The sequence below is a fragment of the Bombyx mori genome, chromosome 15 (genome assembly GCF_030269925.1).
Source record: "Bombyx mori chromosome 15, ASM3026992v2".
Classification (NCBI taxonomy): domain Eukaryota; kingdom Metazoa; phylum Arthropoda; class Insecta; order Lepidoptera; family Bombycidae; genus Bombyx; species Bombyx mori.
This window is the reverse complement of record NC_085121.1, coordinates 3,838,962-3,860,670: the sequence shown is the minus strand read 5'-3', so window position 1 is coordinate 3,860,670 and position 21,709 is coordinate 3,838,962. Positions and strand designations below refer to the sequence as shown.

At 33.9% G+C, this 21,709-nt stretch overlaps 3 protein-coding genes and 1 long non-coding RNA gene across 10 annotated transcripts in view; 2 read left to right on the top strand and 2 right to left on the bottom strand.

Moving 5' to 3' along the window:
- The first annotated feature begins 232 nt into the window (after positions 1 to 232).
- LOC101741071 (stress-activated map kinase-interacting protein 1) lies at positions 233 to 5,378 on the top strand. The gene is made up of 6 exons (XM_004928572.5): positions 233 to 702; positions 1,133 to 1,519; positions 1,941 to 2,272; positions 2,568 to 2,758; positions 3,351 to 3,498; positions 4,416 to 5,378. The coding sequence occupies exons 1-6, from the start codon at positions 371 to 373 to the stop codon at positions 4,613 to 4,615; spliced, it is 1,590 nt and encodes a 529-aa protein (XP_004928629.1). The 5' UTR covers positions 233 to 370; the 3' UTR covers positions 4,616 to 5,378.
- Positions 1,639 to 4,528, bottom strand: LOC134200165 (uncharacterized). Its single transcript, XR_009974960.1, has 2 exons — positions 4,147 to 4,528; positions 1,639 to 3,240 (listed from the first exon to the last, which is right to left on the bottom strand). It is a non-coding gene; the product is annotated as an uncharacterized LOC134200165 (long non-coding RNA).
- A 117-nt stretch (positions 5,379 to 5,495) lies between the features above and the next one.
- LOC101741214 (uncharacterized) lies at positions 5,496 to 7,864 on the bottom strand. The gene is made up of 4 exons (XM_004928573.4): positions 7,622 to 7,864; positions 7,442 to 7,526; positions 7,279 to 7,362; positions 5,496 to 7,197 (listed from the first exon to the last, which is right to left on the bottom strand). The coding sequence occupies exons 1-4, from the start codon at positions 7,794 to 7,796 to the stop codon at positions 6,924 to 6,926; spliced, it is 618 nt and encodes a 205-aa protein (XP_004928630.2). The 5' UTR covers positions 7,797 to 7,864; the 3' UTR covers positions 5,496 to 6,923.
- A 554-nt stretch (positions 7,865 to 8,418) lies between these two features.
- The window catches only part of LOC101741355 (rab GTPase-activating protein 1-like), a 43,629-nt gene continuing 30,338 nt past the window's right edge, over positions 8,419 to 21,709 (top strand). For 4 of the 7 annotated variants that reach the window (XR_009974959.1, XM_012692470.4, XM_004928574.5 and 1 more), the window contains exons 1-3: positions 8,419 to 8,592; positions 8,685 to 8,831; positions 9,852 to 10,064. Coding sequence is in view for 6 of the 7 variants with exons in the window: in XM_012692470.4 (XP_012547924.2) it covers positions 8,694 to 8,831; positions 9,852 to 10,064 (351 nt within the window). In the remaining variant the exon portion in view is untranslated. Of the gene's footprint in view, positions 8,593 to 8,684; positions 8,832 to 9,851; positions 10,065 to 14,826; positions 15,185 to 18,130; positions 18,431 to 21,709 lie in introns of those variants that run through there. The other 3 variants (XM_062672428.1, XM_012692472.4, XM_038015844.2) reach the window with 2 other exon arrangements.

The window sequence follows — 21,709 nt, the reverse complement described above, 5'->3', positions numbered from 1 at the left end:
AACCACTAACCATCGGAAGGGCAGTATGCACGTCTGCCTACAACATCAACAAAAAATAATGATAAAGTACTTCTATAAAGTATTTTATATAATAAAAATAAATTAAATAAAAAAATGATAGTGAGAGTGACATATTAATTTACATTAGAGTGGGCAAAGCAAAAAGTCATTTATGTCCATATTATGCTACATGGCCTGTAAGGTCTTGTAGCCCTTGACCGAAAATGAAATGAAAAAAATCTGTTTAAATCAAAATTCAAAACATCAAACATAACACTTCAAAATTTTGCAAAACATGTTTTGGCCGTGGCGCATGATGCGTTATTATTATATATTTCATTAAGAGGATATGAATCTTATTTAAGAAAAAATGGCCACATACGACAACAAAATTTGGCTGTTGAAAAACATTAGAGATGCCTTCATAGCTACTGACGACACAGGCCTATGTGAAATTGTTATGGCAGGTGAAGATTTTTCTAAGATCTTCCAGATTAAGGGTTTAGAAGAAAAAAAAAGAATAAAAGAAGCTCGAGCGCTTCAGCCTGGAACTAGTAAAATAAGGGAAGGTGGAGACTCTTGTGAAGATTTCGAAAGAGAAATTATCACTCAATTTGAACCATATCCTGATATTGATGAAAGTGAAGATGAAGATCCCTTAGGTAGTAGCTATGTTCGATATGAAGAGTTTGGAGGTTACAGGTACGTCCAACATTAAGAACTGTATAGTTGAGATTTATTTTATTTTATTGTATAATGTTGTCTTGCAGGTTTCAAATGTCGTTCATCTAATTCATTAAAACGACGAAGCTCAAATCAGATTCAATTATAAAAGTCTGTCTATTAATCATAAGATACTATTTTCCTTTTTTTTCTCTTGTTTCTTAATTGTTGTCATAGCTACCTGCTAGTAGAGAACAAACCACGATCTCGATACAATCAAGACTTCAATTGTGTTTCACCAGTCAGGTGGACAGTGGGAAAATTAAAACTATATTTTTTGTTAAATTTATTTAAAATTAAAATTTTTACATTACTTTTTTTTACACACAATTTTTACATACAAAACATTAAAAAAGAAAGCTAAAACCATCCATGTCTGAAAATTTCACCAAAAAAATGTATGTTCTAGGCAGAGATCAAACACATCACAATGGTTAGACAAAAAGGAGCAGGCATTAAAAAAGGCAGCCAAAATTAAAGTAATTAAGTGGGAAGATTCATCACCACTGAGCAAGGAGCAATGTATGGAGTTATTCCCTACAGTCGAAGTTAAACCTCCAGAAAAACAAAAGTCATTATTGGCTCAGCAGCTAGAGAACTGCCCAGATCTACCTCATCGTCAGTATCTGGAGTATGGAAAGTTTGATGGCACAGCACAACTAGGATTACAAACAAAATGCTTTAAGATCTTTATGACGATGCTCTCGGAAAAACATCAAAATTATCCATTAGTTGTGTGTGTGATTGCTAGTGCCAAGATCAAAGATTTGATTGGTTTTACATGCTATAAATACAGGTGATGTTGCAAATAATTTCTAATTTTTCTTTATGTGTAGGGTGAATGAGCTTTCGGTCATTGTGTGGTTGTATATTGTTACGGTCTGGGGTTCAGGATAAATAAAAGCTCCACCAAAGTACAACTTAAAACTGTATTTAACACTTAGAACATTCTCAGAACACTTTACAACTCGTAATTCACTTTTTTCATTGCCAGCTATGTGTTTCCGCTATTTGATAATTGATAGCATTGTACTTCTTGGGTGTTCTCGATTTTACAAGTTCTTTTGATATTCGTTGCTTCTATTGGACAACAGATGGCGTTGCTCTTACCGGCGTAACAATATGAATGACACCAGCCTACGTGATATATGAGCATTAGCTATCCTTCATACCAGGACACATGACTTACACTTTTTAATGTTTATTTTTCATTACAGCATTGAACATCCTGAAATTAGTCTTGGCTCTGTGCATGAATATGGACTTTGTATAGCGGAAGATGATGGAGAAGTTGACTGGGCGTTCCCATGCCTCGATGCCAACGAACCATGCTCAAAGTTTGGCTTCACATGTTTAGGACTTATTGAGTTAAAAAACAAGAAATCATTTAACAGTCCTCCAATCCCAATGCCCGATGACGGTCATGTGTTTCATTTATTTCCCAAAATGACCGACTCTGGACAAAGTCACAATAATCCATCTAGACACAATACAGGTGGAAGTCAAACTTCAGAAGCTGTTATAAGTGCATTAAGGGCTGTTAATGAAGGTTAGCATATTGTTCTTTTATTTTGTTAAAATTGATTAATCTTTCAATAAACTTCTTACAGTTACAGAAAAAACTACAGTTTGATAGATAAGACCATACATAAACTTTAAAAAGTTAAGTATGATTACTTTTTTTTTATTACTTAAATGGTTGAACGAGCTCACAGCCCACCTAGTGTTAAGTGGTTACTGAAGCCCATAGACATCTACAACGTAAATGCGCCACCCACCTTGAGATATAAGTTCGTAGGTCTCAGTATAGTTATTAAGTAAAATGAATGGAACTAAATTTTCAGAGAAAAAAAGCAGTGAAGATGCAAACCTAGAAAAGATTCAGTGTCATATAATGGCCACAGAAGCACCACAGTATAAATCATATAAAGTGCAATTATTAAGGAAAGTACGAACTAACACTTCTGTACAACTTGGCATCTCATTAGATAGAATAGAAATTGAACCTTTAGTTACTCATAAACATGTATTTTGGGTAAGTAGCAGCTATGATACTTGAGTATATTTCTTTGTTTTGATGAGCCATAAACTTAATAGAAAGTATACTATTGCAACTGTAAAAACTAAAGGGTTTAATTAAAGGAATGTAGGATGAAACCAAAATTGCCATTGATGGTATTGAGGCGGGTAGCCATCATACAACGCAAGATAATTGACAGATGCCTGAATCTCGCTTACGACATTTTCAAGATAAGCTTGCATATATATATATATTTTTTTTTTTTATTGCCCTTTTATGCTGGCGAGCATACGGCCCACCTGGTGGTGAGTGGTTACCGTCATATGGACTTCAGCAATGCCAGGGGCAGAGCCAAGCCGCTGCATACCGCATATATACATACAAGTTCCGAGCAAAAACATTCGGACCGTCGGTCTACCGAGCAATATCACCCGCTCGGTGGAAGATCTTCCCTTTGTCGTTTAACCATCCCCACAGTATCATGGCAGAAATCTTCCCTGTAATAATAACAATAGAATATGTAGAGCATAGACATACAATACAATAGAAGAAGTAGATCTGTTATTAAATTCAAAGTATATTCACATATATTTTTTGGGCTTTTCAGTCAAATTCTAGGTCAAAATATTTTTTACACAGCATAGAGTCTGTAGCTTGGTGTCAAATCCTTGAAACACGAGGATACAGGACTACGTTCAGAATAGTTTACTCGCCAAGTCAGAAAAATAATTCAGCCTTAGATAAAAACGCATCAGGTAAAGTATAAAGAGTAAAATCATACTATGAACTTCACTATTTCTGCAGTTTGAATTGCAATCAATTAGAAATAATAGATATTAGTATACAACAAATGGAGTAAATGCTAAATTGTACATTTCTTTTTTACCACCACACAAAAAAGACAACTTCTGGCAAAATCCAGAAAAACGGTTGTATTTTTTACTCTGTGTTTTCTCAATGTATAATAATAGTACATAATAACCTTTTTAGAAGGCCCTTACAGAAGAGTGGGTCCACTGCTTTTTAGAGCGGTTGTATATTCATTAGCAATATCTTGAGATTAATTTTATAAATTTAAAAAGAACAAAAAATTACCGCCGCACTTTTTTTTTCATAATCTAAAACTATTCAGTGCCGCTCTCGTAGGTAACTCGTATTATGGGTTTACAAGCTCATGGCCCAGCTAATATTGAATAATTTCTGTAGCCCATAGACATCACAATCACACACACACCACGCGAATTCCGCACTTTTTAATAGCCATTTTGGGCAGATGAGGGGCACAACTAAACTACTCCTTACTATTAAACTAAAACTTATGACGTGTTCACGAATAACGAAGGAATGTTATGTAAAAATCAAACCTGCAAATAAAAAAAAAACCGTAAATGGTAGGTAATTACCGGCGTGTTAGAAGTTCACACGTTAAATACCATCCAGTCCTCTTCTCCAAATTTGAAATGTAGAACAATCTTTATACAAAACAATAGGGATTTCAAGCTCACATCTAAATGCGTGCATTAATAAATCAATTATTTTACTTGCTGAAGGTTAATTAGAATAGGAGCCATATTATTGTATTAAATATCTTCCTCGACTTCCTTGCCCACTGCCTTATCCCAGTTTTTCATCAATTCCTGGGTTATTTAACTTAGTAATTTATATATTTCAGAACATGCAGGATACTCTCATTTGCACACAACCTACAAATATCATGATTTTGAAAGTGATCACGAAACAGCTAAGGAAATTGTTGAGAAAGTCAATACAATATTAGATTTACTAAACAGTTCTTGTAGACGTGAGTACAAAATATCTAAAGAAAAGAAATCGCAAACTCGAAGAAGCTTCCACACTAAACATCTTAGCTGAAATACTATGGAACTAAAATTTGCGCTGTATGTATGTTAGTATTGCGATTAAGAAAAAGTATTTTAATGCGTTCAATATCTAGTCCATTATGCGAAAATTACATTGTAAAAATAACAATCGAATAATTCATTTACAATTTATTGTAAAATAATATGCAATCGAAATATCGATATACCTAACCGAATTAATTCAAACAAGTTGTCCTGACTTTTTGTAATTTTTAGCCTTAAAAAAACATTCACTGCCATAGAAGCTAAACTAATGATTTTATTTTAGTACTATTAAAAAATTGTCATCGTTATCTATGGTAATTGCAAAAGATGGCTTATTAAGTTTTTTTTCTTGCTATATTAAGAAATGTTAAGTATCCATATTAGTGTTCATGTTTACAAACTACATGTTTGGTTTTATAATTGAGTACCTACTAATTTGTAATAATTTGACTCTTTAACTTGATATTTGATTGATATGCAGAGCAATTGGCAGTGATATTTCTATGGCTACGTTATGTTTTATGGCTACATATGAAAAAATCGATTAACAAAACTTGTTGAATTAAATCTTTCTTACGTATCAAAGATTATAAATATATTACAAAATATAGTTAGTATTTTATTTGGCAATTACCATAGATTTATTTATTGTATGAGATTGAATGTAAATGTATAAAATGATTAATTAATATGCAAATGAAATTGTGTATTGTGCTAAAATATGAATTACAAATGAAATTTAATAAATTGATTATAGTAATTTATAATAATAGTTTTTTTATTTGTCATTTGTTTAGCAATATTATCATATGTATTTATAAACCTTTCATTACAGATAGATACATAATAATTATAAAAAAAACCTTGAAAAATATATGAAACAAATATTTATGCTTAGTAACATTTATTGTTAATTTTTATGTAATTAATAATATATTTACAATTTTATTATTTTGTATAAATTTGCTTATTGGCAACGAACAAGCTATGTACATTTGAAATTTAATACTATTTACACAATTTTATAACCTATTATTCTATTATATCAGTAGAGAGTGGCTAGGCTCTGACTCTGGTTTTCTCTGACATACATGATCAATGGTAATCACTCTTCTTCAAGTGGACCGTCTACTTGTTACTAATAAAAACATATTACCATATGTTTCTAAGATTTTTTAAGTTGTAAATTTTGTAAGTAGTCATCATAGCTTATTGACAAATCAATACCATAAACACCACCATGCTGCTCCTATCCTCAGGTCTGTCCTCAAAAATCATTTAAAGACTAGCATGTCAGAAGATCAGGAAACTGTACAGGAAAGTTCATTACTCTTACGGTGCTAGGTATGTGCTACAATAAGCTATAGAACTAAGCTGTCGATGAATGCAGTGGTTGGTTGGTGTTAATATGGACAAACTCTGCTCTATGGGCAAGCAGTATAATGATAAAATGGAGACAGGATGACATCAAACAATTATTCCATTAAACGCTTATTATAATATAACTTAAACATTCCACAAAAATCTCAATTTAAGAGCCAAAAGCTTATGTCCACTTTTCTTCTTTTTATTCCATGCCCCTGACTATGACTGTGTATGCAAAATTCCTTGACGGTCAGTTAAAAAGGATGTGAAAGAACAAATATTTCTACAAGAACAAACAAGAAAATATTTCCTTGTGATCTTTAAAATTAGACATTCAAATAATTGCATTATGATTTCATTTATATACTGCACATAAATAATTTTAATTTTTGTCATTCTAGTTTAAATTATAGTCCCAAACTTTTGACTGCTATCTCTGACTGAGATTTTACATTCTTCTACTAATAAGTTCAACTTCTATTAAGATAGCCATCAGAACCAATAATATGCTTCTATGCATTCTTACAGTCAATTTAGTGGAATGAATCCATAACATTCTTAAAACACTTTGGATATTCAATTTTGTACAGTAGTAGGCATGATCCAAGAAAGTATAGGGAATCAAGAACAGCAATACACTAACCATTATTAAAGTATTTATCAAACATCAAGTCTGATAAAAATAATATAACGGATGTTTTTTTTCTGTTAAATTACTGATTAATATTATAATTTAGGTAAACAATAAATACTATCTCTCTCCCTTACTCATCAATATACATTCTAAGAATTCTGTTAATTAAAACCAAAGCAGCGGCAATTTTAAAGAATTAGTAAATAAAAAAATGTACATTTTACTTTTTACCATTATACCAATAAAAGGTAAAACAAGTAAAACCTGTTTCTGGAAGTGGTATTCTACAATATCTAATTGTGAACTTCTTGCAATGTCAATGACTTAAGGGTTCTACTGTACTATTTTCTAATATGTATTCTGTGATCTGGGTTACTTTTTCTTCACTGTTTCTAAGAACAATATCATCAAGTTCTTGTGTTCTATGTACAAGTGCCATAACTTCTTTGACAGATTTGTGAAGTTTTTGTTGTGCTTCAATTAATTTACTTAAGTTGGGTTTGGCTTTGAGAAATTCTATGTCATCATTTGACAGGGCTGAGTATGACATGATGGATCTACTAGGAGCCTTAACAGTGATTTGGAATTGCCTGAAAAATGAAAGAGCATACGGGTATTTAGTCGACCGAATTACTTGGAATTACCAACATTACTTTATTGTCAATGCTTACTGTCTTAAGTCGTGATATTTATTTCGCCTGTCATTCACCTCTTTTTTCCACTGATCTTTTTCAAGTAACAGTTTTTCATAATAGCTGTAAATAGATAGTAAGATATAACCGCTGCAATTTAATGAATTATTAATATTCATAAGACTTCATTGTTATTGTTTACCTGTTCAAGTTCTGAGTCCGTAGTGATTCCAAACTATCTTTCTTGCACGATATCGTTTCCAGGTTTTCTGTTACAGCTTGTGGCGCTAAAACACAAGCATCGTATATTATAACTTAATAAATATACTTATTAACTAATTATTAGACACTACAGGGTGCAGCGGTAAGTATTAATACAAACCCATAGATTCCCTTCTCTCGAAGAAGGTAGATCGTCTCCGTCGTGGTGGCGAGCGAAACGATTGTTGTATTTCATTTTCACTGATGGAATTTTCCATAGTCTTTATTTTTTCATGAAATTTCACTTCAGTTTCAAAGTTTCTAAAGATACACTTTAGATCACAATTCCACAACATTCAAATTTATAAACGGTTGATGTTGATAGCGCTTGGTATTTGACAACATAGATTATACTAGGATTTGACAATTGTCCAACATGACAGTGATAATTTGATTTCTAATTGTAGGTAAGTTATGTTATTAGGATTTATTTTGTATTTTTTTTGATACGTTTTTTATAATAGCTAAATGAAACATGCATTTTTTTTATTGCGTGGACGAGCTCACAGTCCACCTACTGTTAAGTGATTACCGGAGCCCATAGATATCTTTAACGCAATTGCCGCCCTCCACCTTGAGATATGAGTTCTAAGGTCTCAGTTTAGTTATGACGACTGCCCCACTCTTCGAACCGAAACGCATTATAGATTCACTAATGAAATAAGCAGGACGGTGGTATCTACCCATGCGGAGTCACAAGAGGTCCTATCACCTGTAATTACGCAAATTATAATTTTGCGGATTTGATTTTTATTACACAATGTTACGTGTATTCCTTCACCGTGGAAGTCAATCGTGAACATTTTTCATGTGCGTATTTCACTAAAGATAAATCGGTGGCACTAAAAATTAATCGGTGGCATAGATTACACACAATTTTAATACTATTTCAATCTGTGAAAAGCGTCAACCGTCAGGCGTCAAGTCAAAGTCAAGCAAATCAAATTCGAAATCAAGCCATCAAAAATCAAAATTGGAAAAATATAACTTGCATCTTACGGCTGAAGAATTTAAAGAAATTTCGGAAATATAGTGTATGTCTGTTTAAAACTACAATGCTTTGTTCTCGCAAGAGAACCTAATCGTCCATGGGTATGAATGAGATTCTTACGTACGCTGCTATTGATGTTCAAAGACGGTGTTAGTGTTTGTTTTATTAGCGGTTTTATAATGTTTCCCAACAGCGTGCAGTAATGGAGTTCAATGAATATCAGACAAGACAAGTCTCGCATTCAGTAGATGTTTATTCTACCGTTCGTTCACGGTCGCAAAGTTCCTCACCTGTGCTTTGTACGAATGTGTCTTGCGATTTGGAGGACATTTTGAGCGACGTAAGTGCAAAACATTTTTTTTTTAAATTCAGAGTAATGAATGCTAATCGTTAGTTCATTTTGTTTAATTGTACTCTAATGATAGAAATGACAACATAATTTTTTTTAATACTGTTTTAAAGAATATAAATTGTTTTAATTATTATTTCATCAATAAACCATATATATAAGAGTACTTAATATAAAATATGAAAGAAAATAATAAATTTAATTGAGGTATATATATTTTTTAATTTACAAACATTCAATACTATAAAATAAGTTATTAAGAAATACACTAGCAATATACAATAGCAAAGAAGATTTAAATATATATATATATATATTTTTTTTTTGTTTCCAGCAATAAAATTAATAAAGAATAGTAATTTATTACTAAGTTGCTGTAAATATTCACATTCAAGGTCTGGATATCTTATATGATAATCTTCTCAATGACCTTTCTAAAACAAATAAGGATATTTAATTCTGAGAAAATCATTCAAGTGGTCTTATTCAACTGTGACGGGGCAATGCTAAGCTGCCGTCTCCCGAAACATATCCTGTGGGATCCCCTGGTCGAACTCTTAAGCACCAGTCACCATTTTTGTCGAACTCGTTAATTACGACATAGAGTTTGACAAGCGAACTAACCCATAGATGCCTGAAGTTTCTTGCAGGTTCTTCTCAGTGGCTCGCAATTCGGTGGTAGATTTCACGAAGCACTGCTCTTTCTAGGGCTAGTGTTAACAAATTCTCTCAGGTTGAGCTCATGAGCTTACCTACCCCTCCGGGTGTAGCTGGAATAGCCCCTTAGGCTACCAGCGACAAGTAGGAAAAAAAGTGGAGTGATAAAAGTTGATACTGACCTTCGTTCTTCCTTTACCACAGTATAAAAAAAAAACTCATTGTGAATGCCATAAAAGCATACAACACCAGGTCTACAAACTGTTGGCAACAAAACCTGTGTTCGTAATTATTAAAAATAAAGTAATGAAAATAATTTAATGATACTATATGTAATTTTTATCATTGTTGTAGGCCATCGCAGAAACATTACAAAGTTCTCTCCGTGTAAGTCACGGTCAGTTAGTGAGCCAGGAACTTTCTATTCGACCAGAAGCCAATATTGAAGCCAACGTTCCAGAAGATCTTGATTTATTTCAAGAAATATTTGAAGTTGATAGTGAGTCTGAACCAAGAATGGGAGATTCTAATGGAGCTCCAGTGCAGAACAATGTATTGAAAGAGCAGGTAAGTGATTAAGAATAAATAAAAATACTAGTTGTGAGGATTGTATAGGATTAAGAATCGCAATCCTTTGATCTCAACACATTAATTTCTTGCGGCAGAATATTGGCAGGAAGTTAAAGGAAATTAGTTGTCGGCAGGTAAGGATCTATTGTAGTAAAAATTTAAGAGATGGACAAAGAGAAGTAATTGAGGAACTAATTCTGTTGCTGTAGTGTGGACGAAAGCCACAATTAATGTTAGTCTGTACATTTTTTCATTGTTAAAATCCAATCTTAATAGTATGCAGGTGAATAATGTTAAATATCCTTTAAATAAAACTACTAAAGATCTCAAAAACGAATAAATTATGACTGGAATTGTATTTATTTCTTAAAACAAAAATTAAAATACTGAACATTACATGTTATTAGCAGCAATAAAATTAAAAATAAGTATGCACTGACTAGGGTCATAGTACTCTGCTTTAGAAATATATTGTTTATATGTGACTTTCTAACAGGTAGGTGATTTACTATCGTTTTCTTTACCTAAATTATCATTACTGTCCCAAAATACATTGGTATATACATATAGATTTTTTAATTAATAATTCAATAATATTTTACATAATGTAATTTAGTCATGGCGTATCAAACAGTGCTAGAGGAAAGTAGTAGCTTTTTCATCTTTACCAATCTTCCATGAGTCTCACTGGAAGAAAGCTATTTTATAACACTAAAAAAGTACTGTAGACAATCTTACAATGTCTAGATTACTTGATGTGGTATTAATATTAACTCTTGGTTTATTTTATTTTATATGAATAAATTGAACATTGACCATGGATTGTCATTAAATTGTATTACTATTAAAGGAAACAGCACAATGAAACTTTACAATTTGTGTTTAGTTGACCGTAAATCTGTATGTGGTTCACAAATTCCCGCGCTAATGCGAGTAATTTGGATTGACGTGATGCAGAGAGTATTGATTCTAAAATTTCGAAGTTTGGAATAATGTTTCCATGACAGACAGGTCTAAGCACCAAACGTGCAAACTTTTACCATTAATAGATTAAATTGAACTTAATTCAATTTACGTAATGTGGAGACTCGGTCGAGTTTTTTTATATATTTCTTTTTTTTTCTATGATTGAAAGATTACTGGTGCCCGAAGGCCTTTCCAGTTTCACCAGGACAGGTGGGCGAGCAAAGGCTCAGCCAGGAGGGGTGGGATTTGCTAACAACTGCCCGAGCGTCTCCGAAGGAGACCTAACAACTCAAGAGCAATTGCTTCGCGAATGAATCTACTACCGGATCGGAATCGCGACCCGCTGAGGAGATCCGGCGAGAAACTCAGCGGGCTGATGCATGGGTTAGGTTGCACGTCGACCTCTTTGTCGAGTTCGACGAGTATGGTTACCTGTTTATATATTCCATTTCTTAATCTTACTACGACGGTTTACCCGCAAAATCATACCAAAGTCATACATCACTCAGTATTATGACTTCATGCATCCCTAATGACAATACAAAGATTTATATACATTCTCAAATCGCCCACTAACATTATTATAGGCCATGAATTTGATCAACCTGAGTTTGTGACTAATGCATTCATTAACTTTGTATTGATATTTGCATAAATCAATGTCAAGGGCGCGTATGAAAAAGACGCGTGATGAATGCGGTTATTAGTAGGTCTTTCCGCGGGAAAAATCTTTATAGAGACACCTCTTTTGTTGACTAGTAGTAGAAATTTTAGATATTTTTGACTTTTTTTCTTCAATACAAAATCAACATAAATTCTTATGTTATTTATGTGGATATGGCTAAAACATAACAAAATTTTCAAATACATTTAATATTGTAAAATTTGTTGTCAAATAATGAGTCTTAAGTAAATAGTTTTTTTTTAATTTTTTTTATTGCCCTTGTAGGCAGACGAGCATACGGCCCACCTGATGGTGAGTGGTTACCGTCGCCCATGGACTTCAGCAATGCCAGGGGCAGAGCCAAGCCGCTGCCTAACTAGTTCGCGGGAATCCACTGGATGATGGCAGCGCAGAACCGGTCGTTGTGGCTTTTTTCCGTACCTATTCGTTGATAACCTAAGGGGCTATACAAGCTACGCCCGGACGGGTAGGTGAGCTCACGGGCTCAACTTGAGAGAATTTCCTGACACTAGCCCTAGCAAGAGCAGTGCTTCGCAGAATCTACCACCGGATCGGAATCGCGACCCACTGAGAAGATCCCGCGAGAAACTCAGTGGGCTGTGTCTATGGTTAATTCGCTCGTCGAGCCCTTCGTCGTAATGGACGGCTTCGATGAGGACGGTGACCGGTGCTTGAGGGCGTTGTGGCCAGGCTTAGAGGAAGCCATATCCTGTGGCCTGTGTCGTGTGGTGTATGTCTAGCAGTGAACGTCTGTTGGCTGAAGGATAGGAAAGATTAGCAAGTTAATATCAAAGTGAAATTAAGTACATATTATTCTGTATATATTATTATATTACATAAAAGAAGTGAACAAAATTGAAATAACTACCTCGTATGACACGAGCGCTACATGTGTCTGTGTAGGTATAGTATGATTATCCGGGCGAATTTAACTGCGCTTTTGATATAGAACGGAAAGAAAATTAAAATAAATATGCCAGAAATTGTATGTAAAACAGAAAAGCAGCCGAAGCGCAAAGGGTAATAAAAATTCGGCTCACGCAAAGCAATAGAAATATAGATTTAATTTTTAAATTTCGGTGAGGTTAAGAACCCGTCACAATAGAACTGTAGGGCAACAAACGTTTTAGTGACAGAGTAACCTGTTTGATTTATACCATTGTTACATTATCGCGTGGGCACAGCAGTACAATTACAAATTTAATAGTCAATTTGGTTTTGTATGTTACCCATAAACGAATGATTTTACATTACTCGTATGATTTGTTACGTAATCGCCCAATTGCTTGTCGAAATGTGAAAGAAGGTATGTTAATAAATGAAATGTAAATGTAACAAATCCATTGAATGGAATTGAAATAATCTATTTCCGATAATAGTAGTTTTAATCTGTTTGATGTAACCGTTTATTATTATTAAATTCCCATTTTGTTAAGTATAAATGAAAGGTCGCAATGTGTAGGCTATTGAGAGCCTCTTAGGCCAACCGCTGGTATTTGACGTAGAAGGCAATTTTTTTAATTTTTTTTTATTGGTTAGATGGGTGGACGAGCTCACAGCCCACCTGGTGTTAAGTGGTTTCTGGAGCTCAGTTCGGTTACGGTAGACATCTGTAACGTAAATGCCGCCATCCACCTTGAGATATAAGTTCTAAAGTCTTAGTATAGTTACAACGGCTACCCCACCCTTCAAACCGAAACGGATTACTGCTTCACGGCAAAAATACACACGGCACAAAATATTATAATATTAGAGTTGCTACTTATTAATTCAGTCAACATAATAATAATAATAGGCATGCTGTTATTACTTCGATATCAAAACTATATAAATTTTTTTAAAACTTAAAAAAGTATTCATATCAGAGACATGATAAAAAAAAAAGTATAGTTCGTATTTGCGTATGAAATAAGACATGTAAAAAGTCAATTGATATATTTACATTCTAAATGCACACAAAACTGGCAGATGCTATAATACGTTTTATTTGTTCAAGTGTCTGGCACGTCACTGAAGTGAGAATTCTTTAGCTGACCTCAAAGCGAATTACGACCCTGACTAGACCTCGGCTAAGTTTACTCGACCCCACGATCGATATACCGGGGGACGCGTTAATGGTGTCATTACTGGTGTTACTGATTGACTTAATCGATTGTACCGTTTTTTTAATTGTTATACGCTACAGGATATTGTCTTTCGGTGAGAAAGTGTTGATTTTTGTAGACATGGTTAATGATTCTGTGTTTTACGTGGAATAATCTAATTATAGTATTTCCATCTTGTATTTATACTCCTCCGAAGAAAACGCGCGTGACGGTCCGACCAACGTTCCAATGTAAGTGGAACTTCGACTTCATGCCACAATTTGGGTGGGGTCCGGCAACAGTTTGACATTAGCTGGGCCAAGAGATCGTTCACCCATATCTTCTTCTATATCTATCTTCTTCTTCTCTATATATAAAAATGAATTGCTGTTCGTTAGTCTCGCTAAAACTCGAGAACGGCTGGACCGATTTGGCTAATTTTGGTCTCGAATTATTTGTGGAAGTCCAGAGGTTTTAAAGGTAGGTTAATATGAAAATGCTCGGAATTAAATAAAAATAACAATTTTGTTTTGCCTTTAATGTGTCCCCCGTCGGACGGGTTCCTTTTGTTTGTTTTAAGTTTATTTTAAACAAAAGTTCAGGTCTTTTAATTATCTATTGAGGCACTACGAAGTCTGCCGGGTCAGCTAGTAAACTTATAAAATATATATACTAAATTTTGTTGTACAATTTCCGTTTACTTCTCTAGACAAAAGAAAGTCAACATACTTGTTTTACATGAATTGGGAAACATAGGGTACATGGGAATTCGTTAACTTGACCTCTTTGCAATGGAATCTCTCACTGCTTGTTCAATGTCCCAACTGTTTCTTCTGCAAGTTTATCGTGCCTTTCCGTTTTAATACCATAATATATTTCAATATGAGATATCCGTGTTAACCGTTTAAAACTATGTGGATTTAGAACTCATTAAAAGAAATTCAAAATTTCATACGAATTCAATGTGTGCAAGCCTTTATAATCGGTGCATGCTAGCGATAACCTGTCCGCAACTTGGATTCGACCCATTGTGTTTTTACTCAGTTCGCGACATCGCGTCTCGACAGACATTTACGCGCGAAAAAAAATATATGGCCGAATTAATACCTCGCGAGTCTGAGCTGTGATTAAATTCAATTTTACGATTTAAACATTAATCACGCGTTAGTATAAAACATTTAACAGTTTCCGAGCATATTTTATAATCATTTTTACCTGGGATATTTTTGGGGTTTTTGTGTACTGTTAAAATTTTGTGTTTTGTAAAAATGTGTTGCGTTGTTCTTTCTAGACGTATTAAATTTTAAAATGTCGGTATCTGATGTATGCTAATTGACTCGAAACAAATTATGTCAAGCGAGTCAGTAAGACTCAACGACCAGGTAAATAAAGCACCTCAATACCATATGTTAGATTTAATAACGAAAAATATTAATTGTAATATTATTGTCAATATTACCACTATTTATTGCGAATAAGGAAATTGTAGTAGCAACCGTTGTTTGCATGTAGATTGGTAATTATAGTAGTATATAATAGATGGTATATAATAGATTGGTAATTGGTAATTGTCCACCATCAAATGATCTTGGTATGTTTGTAGTTTAAATAGTTGCATACGTGTGAGTATTACTGAGACCTTTGAACTGATATCTCAAGATGGGTGGCGCATTTACGTCGCAGATGTCTATGGGCTCCAGTAACCACTTAACACCAGGTGGGCTGCGAGCACGTCCACCTATCGAAGCAATAAAAAAAACAATTTTTTTAGAATGAAATAAAATTGCAACGCCTTTAAGACTATTTAAGTTTGATTTACACGGCGCGGCGGTCCTGTACATTTATGTATTATAGTTTTCCACGCGTTCAGTATTTTATTTGACGTCCTTCATGAACTCAGGTGTTTTTATTTTAGCATTCAATAAAAGAGAATGTTGAGCTATCGCTGAGAGATACGATTTGTTTTTTTTTTAACTACATTTACTCGTACTATCCATTGTCGGTTCGATTTTGAAATTTACATTTATACGCAACAAGAATGCCACATATGTTTTTAGTATTTCATTTTCTTTAAAGAAACAACATTACTTAACCGCTATTAAAAGGTTTTGGTTTTGTAATCGATTAATTATTAATTAAATAAACAAAATACTGGTGGGTAGGAAATGTTATCTCGCTCTAGGGGTGCCGCTATCCTGCCTATTTTTGTCGTGAAGCAGTAACGAGTTTTGGTTTGGTTAAGGCTTTTCAGGCAGCCGTCGTGTTACAACATTGAGACTTAGAAATCACGTCTCAAGGTAAGTGACGGCACTTATGTCTATGGGCTCTGGAGACCACTTGACGCCAGGTAGTCCGTGAGCTCGTCCACCCATCTAAGTAAAACTTATATAGGCTTGATCTTGCATCCCCGTGAATACACATCGACATACATAAAATCTTTGGCATGTGCTTAACACAATATGATGAGCTGTGAACGGTCTCCCTTTCTACGACAGTAAAAAAGAACATGTCGTATTTGCTGGTAGGACGTTTTATGAGTCCGCACAGGTAGGTGTCACTGTCGTGCCTATTTTCTGCCATAAAGCAGTAATGCGTTTCGGTTTGAAGGGTGGGGCAGCCGTTGTACTGTGAAAAACTAACCATAGAACGTCTCGACATGGTTGGCGATACTTACGTTTTAAGTGTCTATGGGTTCTAGTAACCGCTCAACGTCAGGTGGGCCTTCAGCTTGTCCGCCATTTAAGGAACAAAACTAAAACTACTTATGTTGTGAATGCACGATATTAACGAATCAAAGGCTTTTTTTTGCTCATCCTGTTTATTTATGCCTAAAAGGATAAATAATCGTAAAATATAAATAAAATCGTATCTTTATTTGGTCTCAAGGAAACTAACGCTTAACTTTTACTATAAAACTTCATATGTAACATGGTTTGTTAATTACGCACGTGCGATAAGAAATGTGTCGATAAGAACGTTAAAAGAATTATTGTACCTACCCATTGGTTTTTTTTTTAATAATTGCTATAACGGAAAATAAATACTATGTACAAGTTAAATATACGATTAACATTGAAAATAACGCAATATATTATTATGTAAGAACACGTAATGTGATCGAGTTTGAAGTCTTCGTTGCCTAAAGGATGACACGGCCGATGTACTCTTATCAAGCTATGCTACTATGTCGGTGTTCAAATTCCGTAATAAGGTACTTATTAATTTATTAAGGAAATATGTATTAGCACATTCAAGAACAGCTTCAACGATGAAGGAATAGTAAAAATCAAAATCTGTCAAACTGCAATTTGCGCAGTAGGAGGTGGACAATAGGACGTATTATACCTCCGCATGGGTAGGTACTACCATCCTGCCTATTTCCTCGTAACATTTCATAAGTCCCTATTTGATGGGGCACAGCCATTATACATGGTGATTGAATCTTCGATCTCATGCCACAAGGTAAGTGGCTACATTCACGTCGAGCCCTCGCTCTATGGGCCTTTGTAACAATTTAATATAAGATGGATCTTGAGGTAGTTCAGTTATCTTTGCAATAAAAATAATTAAAAACGTATGTAATGTTTCAGTGGAGTTAGGTACTCTCATAGGCACAGGTCCGGCGAGCACAGGTCCGGCGATCCTCTTCTTTAAGAGGCATCTGAAAATGACCTTTAACGCAACTACAAAAATAATGAATATCGTTTGACAATCGTTATCATAATATTTAGTCTTTTAGCTTTGTGTTCACATTCAGCTTGTGTCCAGAAATTTCTGCCCGAAAATTCTGATTGGGCCGTACCACCGGGAGTTTCTATCTGTTATGCGCTTCGTCTCTCATCAAGTTAGGTCGATTCTCTATTTTCCTTTGCTAATGACGTTTTTCCACAGTTAATGCAACTCTCAGAGCTACTATTTTCGAAGTACATAAGTTATGTAATATTTAATACTATGACATCTCAGTCCTTAAAGTAGCATTCTAGCCTTAAGTGTAGAAAATACTAGTTTCTTCCAAATTATTGATTTTCTTGAGCCTAGTGTCTACTGCTCTGGTTTTTCATAGTTAAAAAGAGATAATGATCGTAAAAACCAGTGCGTTAACTGTGCGCTAGACTTAATAGTGAAAAGATCGGAAATAAACATTTGCGTTCCAGCCAATCACAACACCTAATTTGTTTCAGCGCGAAATATTGGAACACAGTACCACTAAAGCTATAATAGCAATCGTGATAAATTAAAAATCAGTATTTATTGAAAAAGCTACCAAGTATGACACATTTATAAAATAATATTTATAACCCGTGCTTGTTATATGAGCGAATCAGTGTGTTTAGTTTTGCGTTGGTCGAATGAATCATTATGAAGATAGTTGTTTAATATTCTACACGTACGTATTGTAGTTAAGTCGTGTGGACCAAAGGGAACGGTTTGTTAGAGAATCCTTGATTGTGAATTTATTTTTAAATTATAATCTGGATTTACAATACAAGAAAAACAAAGAACAGGTTAAACTAAGTGGGATTTAGTCAAAAACATGATCAAGAAATAAAAATTGTTGGAAAAGGTGTAATTTCAAAATATACTTTAAGAAAATGACACATGGAAGAAACTCCCAGATTTTACAAAAGGTAAAAGTGTTTGAGAATTTTAGGATATCTTTAAACGACCAATTTTAGTTTGTAGAAAAAGAAACATGTATTTCAGAAATGGTTGGTTCTGAAGATTTGGATCGAGTTTTGCATTTAGATAAGGTTTGTTTTTTAAAGTTATTAAATTGCCATATTATGCATATTATATGATTAGTGTCATTAGTGATGAATAGTCAAATAATTTAAATAAAATTCATTAAATTTACACATTGCATATTATATAATACTCTAAATAGATTACATAATAAAATTGGATATTATATTCAATTAAAAGAGTCTTATATACGATTGGGACTTCGATCTTATGTTATGTGAAGTTGAGAGTTCATAGTTTACCCTTAACCTCCTCACATCAGACGAGCCGTGAGCTGGTCCACCCAATCTAGACAAAAATATAAAATAAAAATATATACAAATGAAGAGGATATAGCTCCACTTTGTGGTTTTCCCGTTTTTACCCAACTGCCGAAGGACCGAAATGTTTTTTGAGTGTATGTGTTAACCTACAACCTGAAACATTTAGACGGATTTTAACATAAGAAGTGTCAATAGATTTTCCTTAGTTCTATGAATGACATAGGGGGGTGTATTATTCACAACATGTCCACGAGAAAAAATCAAATACCTAACTGAAAACGTCGAAATATAAAAAATAAAAAATAAATGAAACAGAAACTTTAATTCGAAATACTAAGTAAAAACCTGAAGTATACCTTTGTTTTGTGTTTTATTAAAGGTATTAAACTTAGGTAAAGGTTAGTGGCCGTCATGAAGGGGCGGAAGAAAATCGCCGAATAGAATCCCGCCCTTTATTGCGCTAGGGTGTAAGTGTAGAACCCCATTAAAACCCCTCGTCGCTCTTTAGCTAAATGTTTAATATTCTTCGAGACCGAATTCGGATCGAGATAAAGTGGCGTCTTACTCTCTAAGGTTGTAGGTAGCGCGATATCATTCCTGCGCCCAATAGGTAGCTTCGAATTGTTTTAATCTTCCGCGGCTATCTACAATAAATTACATATACTATTATTTAACAAGTTCTTACCATGATTTTCACATTAAATGTTTTACCGATATTGACCCCCAGTAGTCTACCATTGATCATGGCGCTCGCAATAGCGCTGAAATATCTGAAACTCATTAAATGTGAATAACGTGATAAGATTCCGTTTAGTATTACTGTGTGTAGTAAGTTTCTCTGCGTGCCTAGGCACATACACGTGCTCATCATTGTTCATGGTAAAGAGGAGCACGCAAAGCAGCTGCCCATCGCTAGCCAAAATTAGGCTTTTATTGTTTTCTTAGGCGAACGAGGTAACGATCGATTTGGTGTTGCCTGACACCATAGGTACAGCAAAGTAAATTTCGTCACCCATCTTGGTACATGAGGTCGAAGTCACAGTTCTGTTGTATATCTGTCTTCTATCTTCTATCTTCTTCTATCTTCTATATATACCTATATATATAAATGAATTCTGTTCGTTAGTCTCGCTAAAACTCGAGAACGGCTGGACCGATTTGGCTAATTTTGGTCTTGAATTATTTGTGAAAGTCCAGAGAAGGTTTAAAAGGTAGATAAATATGTAAATGCTGGGAATTAAATAAAAATAACAATTTAGTTTTTTCTTTGATGTGTCCCCCGTCGGACGGATTCCTGTTGTCTTTTATTTATCGATTGAGGCACTACGAATTCAGCTAGTCTAGCTAGTCAACAAATTTGATATTTTAATACAGCATATTAATTCTTCAGCATGGAAATTGTTCTTCAACAACTATTAAGTAGGTACGTACTTTCTTAAAAAGTAGGTACTTCATTTTTACGCGTTAGTAAAAGATCCAATAAACTTGTGCCTTCCAAAGAGGGAGGAGCAACGGCGGTCAACACTGCTACCAGACTTATTCGGAGTTGGAAATGCATTAATAAGTTACAACGCGCGTAATGCTTATCGTAGTAGTAACATCTCGAATCGTTGCGTCCGATGACATTTCCTTATTTGTCATTTACCTACATATTTGTGACTGCCGTAGCTGACATACAAATATTATGACAATAAAGAGAAGCTGAACTTTAGCAGCTCCTGGCCATTAATATCGCTCGCTACAATGTTGCAAGAAATGTAGGGCAACGACCCTATCTTATATAACCATCGCTGTTTGGTATTTGGAAGGAAAAACGACGAATTGTCTTTCTCTGTGGTACGTTTTTATTCGATTCTGGTATTATAAAAACCAATCTACAACTGTTTCTTACTGTTCGACTGCCTGCTGTTTTATTTACGGTCACAAAAAGGACCCTAAAAGTAAGATTTAAAAATCTGAAACGCAAGTGACATATAATGGCACTAAAATTTTTCAAATTTGCGCTTGTTTTTGTGTAACATCAATATAAAAGCATTTCTCAAAGACGACGATTCTCAATTCTTAACTAAGTACGTTTTTTTTGTTAATTTATTGAAGCACAAAACAAATTACAATAATTACAGTACATATTAGCTAAATCGTACAAGTAGTACCTAGATCTAATCTGGATTGCAATCTAAATGGTATGTGCACTCAGCAAATCCATATTAATGTACATAGCTTTGGCCATTGAAAACAAAATTACAATTATTTACAACTTGCCATTGCTAAATAGAATATCCTTCATACATCTGACAAATCTCTTTTGATTTTTTTGTTTTACTGTTTTGTTTTCTTGTTCACGCAATAAAAGGAGGTAAAAATGTATAGGAACTAGGTACTTATTCGTTTAATAACGTTACATGTTCATAAAACCACTTACATTTAGATAAACATTACAATACAATTATTATAATAGTCAACTAGGTATTTTCTATATCGAAAAAAATAGAATTAGAAACCAATTAGAGTATGTACTTTACATAAATACTTATATTTTTCTTGACTTTGTATATTATGGTAGGACCAATAAATTATTAATAATGACGTAGCGTTTTGCTATATTGGTTACAATTTTAAATCACCGCAAATTTGTCGTTTCTCTTGATAAAAAAACTATGGTTTATCATTTTTGTTTATTTATTTTTATCATATATTGTTTTATTCAAGTTGCAAATTGCATTATCATGTGTGTCCGTTTTTATATATATTATATTATTTTGTTAACATAAATAACGAACAAATAGTCGAAGACGTTTTAGACTTTAACTCAATTTAATTATTTTTACACTTCCTAACACTTCGAATACAGTCACTATAATAATATAGTTTTCTTAATCAAGTACAATAAACGTTCTCGTT

What these genes read in the sequence shown, in the direction of transcription:
- LOC101741214 (XM_004928573.4), bottom strand. Translation starts at nt 7,796, where the DNA reads ATGTTGTGGAATTGTGATCTAAAGTGTATCTTTAGAAACTTTGAAACT. An exon ending in CGGACTCAGAACTTGAACAG is followed by an intron (nt 7,363 to 7,441) that starts GTAAACAATAAC and finishes ATCTATTTACAG; the next exon opens with CTATTATGAAAAACTGTTAC. An exon ending in AAATATCACGACTTAAGACA is followed by an intron (nt 7,198 to 7,278) that starts GTAAGCATTGAC and finishes TTCATTTTTCAG; the next exon opens with GCAATTCCAAATCACTGTTA.
- LOC101741071 (XM_004928572.5), top strand. Translation starts at nt 371, where the DNA reads ATGGCCACATACGACAACAAAATTTGGCTGTTGAAAAACATTAGAGAT. An exon ending in GAAGAGTTTGGAGGTTACAG is followed by an intron (nt 703 to 1,132) that starts GTACGTCCAACA and finishes TGTATGTTCTAG; the next exon opens with GCAGAGATCAAACACATCAC. An exon ending in TTTACATGCTATAAATACAG is followed by an intron (nt 1,520 to 1,940) that starts GTGATGTTGCAA and finishes TTTTCATTACAG; the next exon opens with CATTGAACATCCTGAAATTA.